General features: G+C 40.4%; 1 protein-coding gene across 3 annotated transcripts in view; it reads right to left on the bottom strand.

Moving 5' to 3' along the window:
* LOC114808759 (regulator of nonsense transcripts 1-like) overlaps nt 1-13,961 on the bottom strand; it is a 135,372-nt gene that overhangs the window by 30,721 nt on the left and 90,690 nt on the right. For all 3 annotated transcript variants that reach the window (XM_029056603.2, XM_029056602.2, XM_029056604.2), the window contains 4 exons: nt 7,255-7,468; nt 6,740-6,857; nt 5,978-6,134; nt 5,462-5,604 (listed from right to left, as the gene is read on the bottom strand). In XM_029056603.2, the coding sequence (XP_028912436.1) occupies nt 5,462-5,604; nt 5,978-6,134; nt 6,740-6,857; nt 7,255-7,468 (632 nt within the window). The remainder of the gene's footprint in view (nt 1-5,461; nt 5,605-5,977; nt 6,135-6,739; nt 6,858-7,254; nt 7,469-13,961) is intronic.

The raw sequence follows: 13,961 nt of genomic DNA, 5'->3' as shown, positions 1-13,961 counted from the left end.
TACCTTGTATTTACCCCCAGTGCTTGGAAGAGTGCTTGGCACAGAGTAAGTGTTTAACAAATATTACTTTTATTATTATCCCCCCCAACTGTCACCTGAGATCTTCTGTGCCATTTAAGCACTTGGTCCTCACATTCCTCATGGTACTTATGTCCATTTCTTATACGCTTTACTACTCTCCCTAACAGTAATTTATTTGTCTGTCTGTTCCCCTTGACTGCAAACCCTCTGTGGACAGGGACTGTGACTTCTCACTATTGTACTCTCCAAAGAGCTTAGTTCAGTGCTCTGCACATAGTACATGTTTAGTAAATGCACTTAACTGATGGACAGAGCCATTTTTCAAAAGACAAAAAGCAAATAATTCAGCAGGGGTCTCATTTTAAAGTAGTAATAGCACTGGCTTTGGTCAACCAATCACTATGGATGATAGTGATGAGCCCTCTAGACAGTAAGCTTGTGGTGAGCAGGGAATATATTTGTTTACTGTTGTATTTTACTCTCCCAAGCTCTTAGTACATTGCTCTGCACACAGTAAGTACTCAATAAATATGACTGAATAAATGAATGAATGTGCTTGGAAAAGTACAGTACAATAGTGTTGTTAGATATGAGCCCAGCCCATAAGGAGTTTACAGTCTAAAGGGGGAGCCAGACCATAAGTAAATTACTGTTAGAAGGGGGAAAGAGAGAACATATACATGAGTTAGAGCTTATGTAATAGGTAAGTGAATCATTCATTCATTCAATAATAGTATATGTCTCCCCCAATTAGACTGTAAACCGTCCATGGGCGAGGACTGTATCTGTTGCCAACTTGTTCGTTCCAAGCACTTAGTACAGTGCTCTGCACATAGTAAGTGCTCAATAAATACTACTGAATAAATACTGAATAGTATTTACTGAATGCTTACTCTGTGCAGAGCACTTACTAAGCGCTTGGAATGTACAAATCGGCATCTACACAGTGGAAAGGTTTAATAGCTATAGGAATGCTTAAATGTCACCAGAGTGCTGAAGTAGTTGGAGGTAAACTAATCAGATAAGGTCTCCTGGAGGGGATGTGATTTCAGAAGGGAGAGAGTCCCATTGTCCCCTTCCTCTATGTTTGACAATAGCTGAGGTAGAAAGGGCAGCTCGTTACTGATTCTAATCTAACTTTTGTAGCCCTCTACTAGGGGGCATATAACAAACAGATAATTGCTCTCTCTCCCTGAATTCAAACCCTTATTGAAGGAACATCTCCAAGTAGGCTTCCCTAATTAAGCCCTCTTCTCTTCTAAAAACAATAATTATGGTATTTGTTAAGCACTTGCTATGTGCCATGGTATTGTAAAGCACTGTACTAAGTGCTGGGGTGGATACAAGCAAATCAGGTTGGACGAAGTCATTGTACCATGGAGGGCTCAATCCCTAAGAGAAGCAGCATGGATTAGTGGAACGAGCTCAGGCTTGGGAGTCAGAGGTCATGGGTTCTAATCCTGACTGTGTCACTTAGCTATGTGACTTTGGGCAAGTCATTTAACTTCTCTGTGCCTCAGTTACCTCATCTGTAAAATGGGAATTAAGACTATGAGGCCTATGTGGGACAGCCTGACACCCTTATATCTACCCCAGCACTTAGAACAGTGGTTGGCAGATAGTAAGTACTTAAAAAATAGTATCAATATTACTACTTTGCAGAGGAGGCACTTGAGGCACAGAGAAGTTACCCATTCCCTTCTGTGCCGTTCTTACTTGCTCCTTTGTTCATCCTCCCTCTCATCCCCAAGGCACGTATGAACAAACCTCTTAGCTTGCTTGCTTATTTATTTGTTATTTACCTATTTACTCATTCATTCATTCATTCATTCATTCATAGTAATGCCTGTATCTCCCCTCTGGATTGTGAACTTGCTGTGGGCAGGAACGTGTCTGTTTGTTGTTACATTGTTCTTCCAAGCACTTAGTACAGTGAATTGCACACATTAAATGCTCCGTAAATATGATTGAATAAATGAATGAATAAAATAAATACTTCACCTCACTAATTTTCTACTACAGCCCAGACTGCCCTCTTTGCTCCTCTAGCTCCAGTTTGCTCTCTGTGCCCAAATCTCACCGCTAATCCCTTTCCCACTCTTCCCCCAACCCCCTTGTATGCCAAATTACCACTTCTCCCACCTAATTTAGGTCACTTGTCCTCCAACAGGCCTTCCCCAGTTAAGCCCTCTTTTTCCTGTTTCTTCTCCCTTCTGTGTAATCTTTCCACTTGGGGGAAGCAGCATGGCTCAGTGGAAAGAGCCTGGGCTTCGGAGTCATAGGTCATGGGTTCGACTCCCAGCTCTGCCACTTGTCAGCTGTCTGACTGTGGGCAAGTCACTTAACTTCTCTGTGACTCAGTTACCTCATCTGTGAAATGGGGATTAACTGTGAGCCTCATGTGGGACAAGCTGATTACCCTGTATCTACCCCAGTGCTTAGAACAGTGCTCTGCACGTAGTAAGCACTTAACAAATAGCAACATTCCACTTGTATCTTTACCTTTTGGAAACATAGCATTTACCCCTCCCTCAGCCCAATGTATTTATTTCTATTAATGTCTGTCTCTCCATCTACGACTAACGACGTTGTGGGTGGGGAACGTAACTACCAACTTTGTTTTACCATAGTCTTTTACAATGCATACAGTTCAGTGCTCTGCAGAAAGTAAGCAGTCAATCAATGCCACTGACTGATTAATGGGGAGCCCCATATAGGTCAGGGACTGTGACCAACTTGACTAATCCTTTAGTATGTACCCCAGTTCTTGGTACAGTGCTTGGCAAATAATAAGACCTTAACAAATAACTTAATTATTGGCTCTACCTTATTAACACAAAGTTTGGCACAAAGTAAGCTCTTAACAAATATCACAATTAATTAGAAGTATTTATTGAACTTGCTTTCTACATCAGTAGTAGTAACAGTAGTAGTAGTTGTCATAGTCATAGTTGCAGTAGTTATTACTGAATGTCAGTCAACTGAAAACAACATACTATATTAAATGCTGGGAAGTAAAATAGAAGCAGAGTGACCTGGTAGAAACAGCATGTGCCTGGGAGTCAGAGAACTGGATCATAACCTGGTTCTACCACTTGCCTGCTGTGTGACTTGGAGCAAATCATTTAACTTTTCTATATCACAGTACTCTCTTCTGTAAAATGGTAATTAAATCTAACTTGGACTGTAAGCCTTATGTAGAACAGGGACTGTGTCCAACCTTATTATCTTGTATCTATCCAAAGTTTACAACAGTGCTTGCTCAACATTGTAAGCACTCAACAAATACCAAAAAGAGAGAAAAAAGGGTACATTCCTTGCTTGTTAATAACTTTCATTCTATAGGAGCCCAAGGTATACCTAATTATTACCTTTTAATATGTCATGATATTTTTAAGTTTCTAACGTAAGTGTTGTAGTAGTCATGATGTTTTATGTATTATGTAAAACAGAAAGAAATGACACAATTCCCTGCCAACAAGCAGTTTACACTCCATTGGGAAAGAGAGAAAAAATCTAAAAGTAAAATAATTCTAATATACAGCGGAATGTACCACTGAATAAACATATGAATATAAATACTGGGGAGGAGGCTAAATAAATACCTAAGTGAGTGGTAGGCTGATAAATCTTGAAGAGTTGAAAATTAACTGAAGAAGGAGTGTTGGGGGATATAGAATTTTACGAGGGCTTTAAATGCATGGAGCGCTGCAGTCTACTGCATTTGGAGAAAAGAGTTTCAAGTGGGAGGAAAGCTTAAGCGGTAGATTGGAAATCAGATAGGTAAGAGGAAGGTACAGTTATAAATTAGGCTTAGGAATTAGGAAGGGCAAAAACTGAAAATTGGGAGTAGAGAATTAATTAAGGTGGCATGTAAGATGAGATTTGATAGAATGCCTTGAAATTACTCTCTTGTTTTACTTGAGGGTGAAGAAAATGACAAGTCAGTGGAGATTTGAGGGCTGAATAATGCTTCAAAAAGTTTCACTCATTCATCCATTCATTCATTCATTCATTCAGTCAGCAGTAGTGATTGAGCGCTTACTGTGTACAGAGCACTCTACTAAATGCTTGGAAAGTACAATTCAGCCACAAATGAAGACAATCTCTGCCCACAACTGGCTCACAGTTTAGAAGTGGTGAGATAGACATTAAAACAAGTGATCAGACATCAGTAGCATCATTATAAATAAAAAGAATTATAGATATATACACATCATTTATAAAAATGAATAGAATTATAATTATAAATATGTACATATATATACAAGTGCTGTGGGGTGGGGACGGGGGTAGAACAAAGGGACTGGGTCAGGGCAATGGGGGTGGGAGGGGGGCAGAGGAAAAGGGAGGCTTAGTCTGGGAAGGCCTCCTGGAGGAGGTGAACTTTCAGTAGGGCTTCAAGGGGGAAGTGTGCTAGTTTGGCAGATTTGGGGAGAGAGGGCATTCCAGGCCAGAGGTAGGACATGGGCCAGGGGTCAATGCAGGACAAGCAAGAATGAGGCACAGTGAGAAGGTCAGTACCAGAGGAGCAGAGTGTGTGGACTGGGAGGTAGGAGAGAAGGGAGGTGAAGTAAGAAGGGGCAAGGTGATGGAGAGCTTTGAAGCCAATAGTGAGGAATTTTTGCATGATTCTGGAGTTGTTAGGCAACCACTGGAGATTTTTGAGGAGGGGATGACATACCCAAAACATTTCTGTAGAAAGATAATCCAGGCAGCAGGGTAAAGTATAGACTGAAGTGGGGAGAGACAGGAGGTAGGGAGATCAGAACTATGTTCCATGAAGTAGTGTAGTAATGTGGCAGTGGAGCAGTGGAACAGGTATTGGAAGAGAGGGGAAACCTGTGAGGAATCAGATATTAGAGTTATTTTATAAGTAAAACGTGGATGGGAGTGACAGCTGTTCAGGTAGAAGAGAAGGGGACAAATCACAGAGCTTTATGTAAGAAGAATCGAAAGGAATGGGAGGAAACTAAATCTGAGAGTTAACAGATAGAGAGGAGTCAAGGAGTGAAAGTCGGTCTCTTCTAAGGGAACTTCCCTGATTAACTCCTCTTCTCCCTGAAACCCCCTCCTTTCTATGTCATCTGTGCCCTTGGATCTCTAGCCGTTGGGCATGTGGTATTTGCCTTACAGCAATATGTCTATATCTGTAAATTGTATATTTCTATTAATATCTATGTCCCCCTCTAAACAGTTAAACTCTGTTAGCAGAGACCATTTTTACCAACCCTGTTGTGTGGTCTTCTCCCAAGCACTTAGTGCAGTGCTCTGCACACAGTAAGTGATCAATAAATACCACTGATTGGGTGACCTCAAAGGTTCTGATTTTCAATGACAGGGAGAATGGTAATGTTACCAAGTAAGGTGATATATTTAGGACTGAGTGTAAGGGAAAAGAATAGTTCCATTTACAATTCATAGAAAGAATTGCCAGTACCTTGCTCTGGTGAGTGCCACACTGAGACGCCTGGGATCATTTAAAAACCCAATTCCTTGGTGTTCATTTGCTCTTACACAGGAAAGAATGATAAAATCCTTTTCTCGACCCTGGAATGCATCAACACTTGCTATTTCCACTTCCTGGAAGGAAGAATCACCATGGCATTGGCACCTTAAATTTAGTTTCACAATCTAAATAATACCATTACAAAATGATGTGAAATGGGCTACCCAATCACACCTAACTTTTTGAATTACTGAACATACATTTTTATCTTTCAGACTACCTTTGGTAATCATCAGTTTGCCCTTTCAAATTCAGTTTCATATTTCACATCTCTGAAATCTGCATTACCAATTTAGATTTTCAATTCACTGGAATAATTTCCAAAGCTTCTACAAAATTATATTGATGGTGATGTTCATCAGAGCTACTGAAAGTTTGAAGGTTCTAGAATAGTACTAAACTTAAATTAGAATGGTCTAATCAAAGTTGCATCCTTAATCACTGTACCTGATAAAGCTTTGTATGCAGAGAACCACTAAACTGCATATATTGCACAAGGTAGGATCGCTGACCTTCATATGGAGTAATAATACCAAGTTGATCTGGTTTGGCACCAGCTTTTAATAGTTTTGTAGTTATCTTCTCCACATTTGCTGCTTCCGTCCTGAGGAGATACATTTCTAGTTAATAGACCTTAAACAAGTTCTGAAAGAAATAAAAGATCATGATCTGCTGAAGTTCCAAACAAAATTTACATCTTGCAAAAAAAATGCCCACATCTGAAGACTGGACCAGTCTCTTCTGGGAACCAACCTACTTTTAGAATGAATAAATCAATTAACATCCTTTATTGAGCATCTACTATGTGCAGAATGCTGTACCAAGCACTTAAAATACAATAAAGCATGACTTCAAGAACCTTACAATCTGAAGCTAATACTGGCCTGTAAATGAAGGATACCTGTCTGAAGTGGTTCAGGGAATACAAGAATCCTTCCAGTCGAAGATCTATTTTCTTGTTCTGCTAATACTTTATCTTGGTTTGTGGACTAACCTATTTATCTGTGGCAATTCAGGCAATGAATTCTTTAACTCTGCTAATCTAATTATCCTTTGTCAACCCTAACACATAGTAGAGTCTTCGTATATAATATGTACTTAAAATAATCAACTACTGCTACTGAGATTTGCTTCTTATTTTACTAAAAATTAAATTAGACTCCAGAAGCCTCAAAACTTTGTGATATTAATGGAGTAACCTCTATTTACCTATTCAAATAAGAGGTGCCTGAGCTGGCAATTTCTTCTTGCCCCTGGGTCACATAGAAGAACATTGGTTTATCAGGCTGGGGCCACTGGAAATCAAATCCCTTTTTGACACGATCCACTTTCATTTCAAGACAAAAAAGAAAACTACAATTTAAACACACAGCTAAAAAGTGTAATCAGTTACTACCAGATTAAATTTACTATCACAAACTCTCAAACTGAGAAATATCCAGATCTAATCTACTTTAGTATGTTGTTATTTAATAGATTTTTCTCTAATTACCTGACATTTCAATACCTTACCACTAAAAACATACATTGAAAGGAACACTTTATAGCATTAACATCCACTAGGTAAAAAACACTGAGTTGATAATCTATAAATTAATCTATAGCTTAATGGTTTTCTCCGTAAAGGAAGGGTAAAAGGGAAATGTTACTAGAAATAAGGGGTATTTCTGGCAGACATTTTGTTTTTCTCTTGCACTGTCCATTATGTGAAAAATATATTTTACCAGCAGTAACACCATTCTGAAGGGACCCTTCATAAAAAATGTTTGAAGGAAAAGCACTAAGTGCCGGATGCATTCGATACTGCACTTGCAAACGAATTGGACGTATTCCCAGTACCACAAGCCTCTCAAATAATGACTGAGATAGTCCAGCCTTTGCAGCTTTCTTGCACATCACTACAGGGCCCAGTTGGCAATGATCTCCTACAAGGATCAACTGAAAATGAAAAAAAGAATTTATTGTTCAAGCATTATACTCAAGAATCGTTAGTAACTGAATTTGTGAAATTCAAAACAATATATTTGTATTGAACCCAAGAGGTCTATACAAAAGTAAAACAGTGATTTTCCTGAAAACACTTTTCATATCATTTCTTAGACTCCATCCCTCTTTCTCTTCAAGAACCATGTTATCTGTGTCTGGCACCACTGCAATTATTAGATGCAGTTATCTTCAACTCTTCAAGCCCCTCCTCCAATTTTCTGTTCAATTTTGATCCCCTTTTAAATTTTCCTCTTCCTCTCCAACCCTTTTGGTGGATATTCCTAATGACCATTTGCTTCCTCTCCATCTTCCACTCTGCTCGACCTCCTGCTCCCACCTCACCTCTACTAATCAATAATATTTAATGAGAAATTACTATTTGCAGAGCACCGTACTTAATAATAATAATGATGGTATTTGTTAAGTGCTTACTGTGTGCCAAGCACTGTTCTAAGTACTGGAGTAGCTACAAGGTTATCAGATTGTCCCACGTGGGGCTCACAGACTTAGCCCCATTTTACAGATAAAGTAACTGAGGCACAGAGAAGTTAAGTGACTTGCCCAAAATCACACAGCTGACAGCTGGCGGATCTGGGACTAGAACCCACAACCTGTGACTCCCAAGCCTGTGCTCTTTCCACTAATCCACCTGCTTATGTTTTGCGAAAGTACAATATAGTAGATTTGGTAGACAAAATCCATGCCTAAAAGGAGCTTAAAATCTACACCCAATAACCAACTTCAACACCTGCTTAACCTTCTCATCTCTTTGCAGTGCTGTATTTTCAGCCTCATCATACAAATCTATCAGTGGGATTTACTGAGCCCAACCCTGTACAGAGTACTACATTGAGCATCTGGGAAACCACACACAAAAGAGTTGGTACACATTACCCTTGCCTTTAAGGAGTATACAATTTAGTGTGATTTATTTTTCTTTAAAGACAGGAATAACTTTTTAAAAGAGAAGGCAACAACAGAATATCTCATAGAGTACTCAAATTAGAAGTTCATAGAAAAAAGTTTGGATACCCATATGCTGTCTCAAACTTCAAAAGCCAGTTGCTGAAACAACACTGAATGTGGTGTTGCTGAAGCAACATCGGACTAATCAAGCAACTACAAAGTCAAAGGATTTTCATGACAAAAAAACTGAAAACTGACTTTTTTTGGTAGTGATAGAGAAGAAGGATGGGGGATACAGGGTGGAGAGGGAGTGAAGAAATGTGAATATGTCCCCATTTCTACTGAAAAATGGTCCCCGACTGTGTACAGGGACAAAGGAGTCTGGGAAATTAATCAATCAGTGAATCAATCAATGGCATTTACTGGGCACTTACTGTGTGCAAAGAGCTGTACCTAGCACTTGGAGGAGTTCAGTACAACAGAGTTGGGAGACACAATCCATGCCTACAGTCTAGAGAAGCAGTCAGATATTGACAGAAATAATTCATAAAATATAATTTATAGCTGTGTAACTCTTTGAGGGAAGGGATTGTGTCTATCGATTCTTATACTGTTCTCTCTCAGATGCTTAGTATGGTGCCATTAAATGCCATTACATTAAATCAATAAATACTATTGTACGATTATTGAATTATGCAGAGCATTGACTGAGAACTTTGGAAGAGAACAGTAAATCTGGTACAGACTATCTCAGATCCCAAGAAGTCTAACAATTTAGTGGAAAGGACAGACCTATCAATCAGTCAATCAATATCATCTATTGAGTGCCTCCTCTGTGCAGAGCACTGTATTAAGCACTTGGAAAATGTCAACAGAATTTGGTAGACATGGTTCCTGCCTATCAGAAGCTTACAGTCCAGAAGACAAACACTGAAATAAATTACAGCTTGGGGAAATGGAAGGGTATAAAAATATGTACATAAGTGCTGTGTAGTGAAGGGTGGGGTGAATATCAAATGCTTTAAGGGCAGGATCCAAGTGTAGAGATGACTTAATAGGGAAAGTAGGAGAAATGAGGGCTTTTAGGACATGCTCCAATCAATGGTATTTACTGAGTGCTTACTGTATACTGAGCACTGTACTAAGTACTTAGGAGAGTACAATATAACAGAGTTGGAAGACATGTTCCCTGCCCACAAAGAGCACAAAATCTATTAAGGGAGATAGTAATCTAAGTAAATTATGGATATGTACATCAGTGCTGGTGGTGTGAATGAAGGGTAAAAATCCTAGTGCAAGGGTGACAAATGACAGCATGGACTATGGAATCAGGAAACTGGGCTCTAATCCTCCCACACTACTTGACTTCCATGTAAATAATAGAAGGAGTGTGGTCTGGTGGAAAGAGCACAAGTCTGGGGGTCCAGAGACCTGAGTTCCAATCCTAACTCCACTATTTAGGTCGTATTTACTGAGTACTTACTTAGTGTAGAACTCTGTACTAAGCACTTCAGAGACTGCATTAAAACAGTGAAACAGAAACATTCCATGCCCACAAGGAGCTTAGAGTCTAGACAGGGAGACAAACATTAATATAAACAGATAAATTACAGCTATGTACATAACAGCTGTGTGGGTCTGGGACGGGACATACATAAAGGAAGCAGGACAAGGCGACACAGAAAAGAATAAGAGGTCTCAGTCAGGAAAAGTATCTAGGAAGAGATGTGCCTCCAATAAGGCTTTGAGATTTTGAGATTTTGTTAATGAAATGTACATTGCCTTGATTATATTTATTTGCTGTTGTTTTGATGAGATGTTCATCCCCTTGATTCTATTTATTGCTATTGTTCTTTTCTGTCCGTCACCCCCGATTAGACTGTAAGCCCGTCAAAGGGCAGCGACTGTCTCTGTTACCGATCTGTACATTCCAAGCGCTTAGTACAGTGCTCTGCACATAGTAAGCGCTCAATAAATACTATTGAATGAATGAGATGGGGCAAGTAATGTTTTGTTGGATATAAGGATGGAGGGTATTCCAGGCCAGAGGCAGAACACAGGCAAGAGGTTGGTGGCAAGATAGATGAGATCACGGTACAGTGAAAATGTCAGCATTAGAGGGAAGTGAGTGGATTGGGTTGGAGTAGGAGAGTATTGAGGTGAGTTAGGCACAGCCAACCTTCCCTTCTCACAAGCCCAGAAGTGTGCTATCATTCTTGACTCTGCTCTCTCACTCACACCAAATATCCAGTCCGTCAACAAATCCTGCCAGTCTCACCATCACAACAGTGCCAAGATCTGCCTTTTCTTCTCTGACCAAACTGCTAACATGCTAAGTGCAACCACTCATCCTGTCCTGAGAGGATTACTTCATCAGCCTCCTTTCCGACCTCCCACTCTCTTATATCTCCCTACTTCAGTCCATACTTCACTGCCTGGATTATTTTTCTACAGAAATGTTCAAGGCATGTAACCCCCCTCTTCAAAAATCTCCAATGGTTGCTTATCAACCTCTGTATCTAACAAAAACTCCTCACTACTGGTTTCCAAACTCTCCATCACCATGCCCCCTCTTACCTTACCACCCTTCTTTTCTTCTAAAGCCCAACCTGCGAACTCCACTTCTCTGGTGCCTCTAATCTTCCCTCTGTGCCTTGATCTTGCCTGTCTCGTGGCTCACGTCTTACCTCTGGTTTGGAATGCCCTCCCTCCTCAAATCGACCAAACAATCACACTCCCCCCTTTCAAAGTTCTACTGAAGTCTCACCTCCTCTAAGACACCTTCCCAGACTAAGCCCCCTTTGTCCTCAGCTCCCCCCATCTTCTGCTCCCTTTGCTCTCTCCCTTGCCCTAAAGCACTTATGTATATATGAATACATCTATAATTCTATTTATATATTTTGATGCCTGTTTGCTTGTTTTGTTGCCTGTTTCCCCTCTTCTGGTCTATAAGCCTGGTATGGGCAGTGACTGTCTCTCTTTATTGCTGAATTGTACTTTCCAAGTGCTTAGTACAATGCTCTGCACCCAGTAAGTGCTCAATAAATACAACTGAATGAATGAAGGAGATGTGATTTTTAGAATGGTTTTAAAGATAGGAATACAGAATAGAGTGCTTGGCAGTAAAAAAAGAATGTACGTAGGTGACAAAAAAAGAATACAGAGGGAAATGAGAAGTTATTCTGGGAAGATTTCATGGAGGCAATGTGATTTTAGTAGGGTTTTTAGAAGATGATGAAGAATGATGTTTGATCAGAGATGATGAGGGAGGGAGAAGTACAGAGGGTAGAAGCAAAAAACTGATAAATAGACAGAAAAAACTGAAACAAACTAAGTTAGGTTGGTGACAGAAGAACATGGTTGAAGTACGATATCTGTGAGGTTAGTTAGAGTGGGCAGAACTGATTGAGTGCTGATGAGCAGCAGAGTTCAGAGTATACCTATCAATTTATCAACCAATCAGTCAATCGTATTTATTGGGCATTTACTATGTGCAGAACACAGTACTAAGCACTTGGGATAGTATAATAATTAGCAGATGTTTTCCCTGACTATAATGAGCTTACAGTCTAGAGGAGGAGAAAGACATAACTATAAATAAAAAGGTAACTTAAAATACATAATTTAAAGTTATGTACATAAGTGCTGTGGGGTTGGGCGTGGGATGAATATCAAATGGCCAAGTCAGTTTGAAGTGCAAAGACCATGCAGAAGGGAAAGCGAGAAAGGAAAAGCGGGCTTAATTGGGGTAGGTCTCCTGGAGGAGACCTTAATAATGCTTTGAAGGTGGAGAGGGTGGTGGTTTAGCAAATATGGAGATGTAAGGAGTTCCAGCCTACAGAGAGGGGATGGGAAAGGGGTCGGCACTGACATAGATGAGATTGGGGCACAGTGAGTAAACTGGCGCTGGAGGAGCGGAGTGTGGGGGCTGGGCTGTAGAAGGAGATTAGTGAGGTGGGGTGAGGTGATTGAGGACTTCAGAATCAATGGTAAGGAGTTTCTGTCTGATGTGGAGATAGATAGGCAGCCACTGGAGTGAGAATATATGCACTGAACATATTTTTGTTGATATATGACTCATGCAGAGGAGTGAAGTTTGACTGAAGTGGGGAGACACTGAAGACAAAAAGGAGGCAGATGCATTACTAAAGGAGGTATAGAATAAGTACTTGGTTAGCATAGTGGCAGTTTGGATGGAGAGGAAAGGGTAGATTTTAGCTGTGTTGTGAAGGAAGAACTGAAAGGATTTGGAGACAGAGTGAATATATGGATGGAATAAGAGAAATGAGTCATAGACAACACGAAGGTTTTGGGCCTGTGAGGTAGGGAGTATGGTAGTATTGTCTAAAGTCTGAAATTTGGGCCTGTGAGGTAGGGAGTATGGTAGTATTGTCTAATTGTCTGAAGCAGCGTGGCGCAGTGGAAAGAGCACGGGCTTTGGAGTCAGGGCTCGTGAGTTCGAATCCCAGCTCTGCCACTTGTCAGCTGTGTGACTGTGGGCAAGTCACTTAACTTCTCTGTGCCTCAGTTCCCTCATCTGTAAATTGGGGATTAAGACTGTGAGCCCCATGTGGGACAACCTGATTCCCTGTGACTACCCCAGCGCTTAGAACAGTGCTCTGCACATAGTAAGCGCTTAACAAATACCAACATTGTTATTATTATTAAAGTGATGGGAAGAACAAGGGGAGGGCATGATTTGGGTGGGAAGATAAAGAATTCAGTTTTGGACATGTTTAATTAAAGGTGTCCGCAGAACATCAAAGTAGATATGTCTTGAAGGATATTACAGGGAAGGAGAGAGATCAGGGCTGGGGAGGGAGATTTGAAAATCATCTGCATTGAGGTGGTAATAGAAGCCATGGGAGCAAATAAATTCTCCAAGGGAGTGGATGTAGAGGAAGAATATAATGGGACTGAGAACTAAGGTTTGTGTCACCTCTACTGGCAGAAAGTGGGAAGCAGAGGAGGAGCCAGCAAATGAGGAGTCGGAGAGAAAGGAGGAGAACCGAGAAAGGAGAGTTTCAGTGAATTAAAGCTTGGATAAAGTTTCAAAGAGAAGGGGATGGACTACATTGTTGAAGGCAGTTGAGAGGTCTAGAATAATTAGTACAAAGTAGAGGCCCTCATATATGGCAATAAGACGGTCATTGTTACCTTAGAGAGTGCCGTTACTCCAGAGTGAAGTGGGAGGAGGCCAAAATGGAGGGAATCTAAGAGAGAAATGGGGATGAGGAAGTATAAACGGGGGTATGAACAACTCTCTCAAGCAGTTTGGAGAGGAGTGGTAGGAGGGAGATGGGGCAATAACTGGAAAAAGCTACGGGGTATTAAAGGGTTTTTTTAATGGTAGGAGATATGTGGGCATATTTGAAGTCAGTGGGGAAGAAGTTGTAAAGTGAACAGTTCAAGATGGCTGTCAAAGAGGGAAAATGAGGGGGCAAGTTTTTTAAAAAAGGTATGAAGAGAACAGGGACAAAAACAAAAGTGGCGAGCGCAGATTTAAAGATGAGGTGAGAGAATTATTTCATCATGGGCT

Source organism: Ornithorhynchus anatinus, chromosome Y5 (assembly GCF_004115215.2).
Source record: "Ornithorhynchus anatinus isolate Pmale09 chromosome Y5, mOrnAna1.pri.v4, whole genome shotgun sequence".
Lineage (NCBI taxonomy): Eukaryota > Metazoa > Chordata > Mammalia > Monotremata > Ornithorhynchidae > Ornithorhynchus > Ornithorhynchus anatinus.
This window is presented reverse-complemented; position numbering and strand designations above follow the sequence as displayed.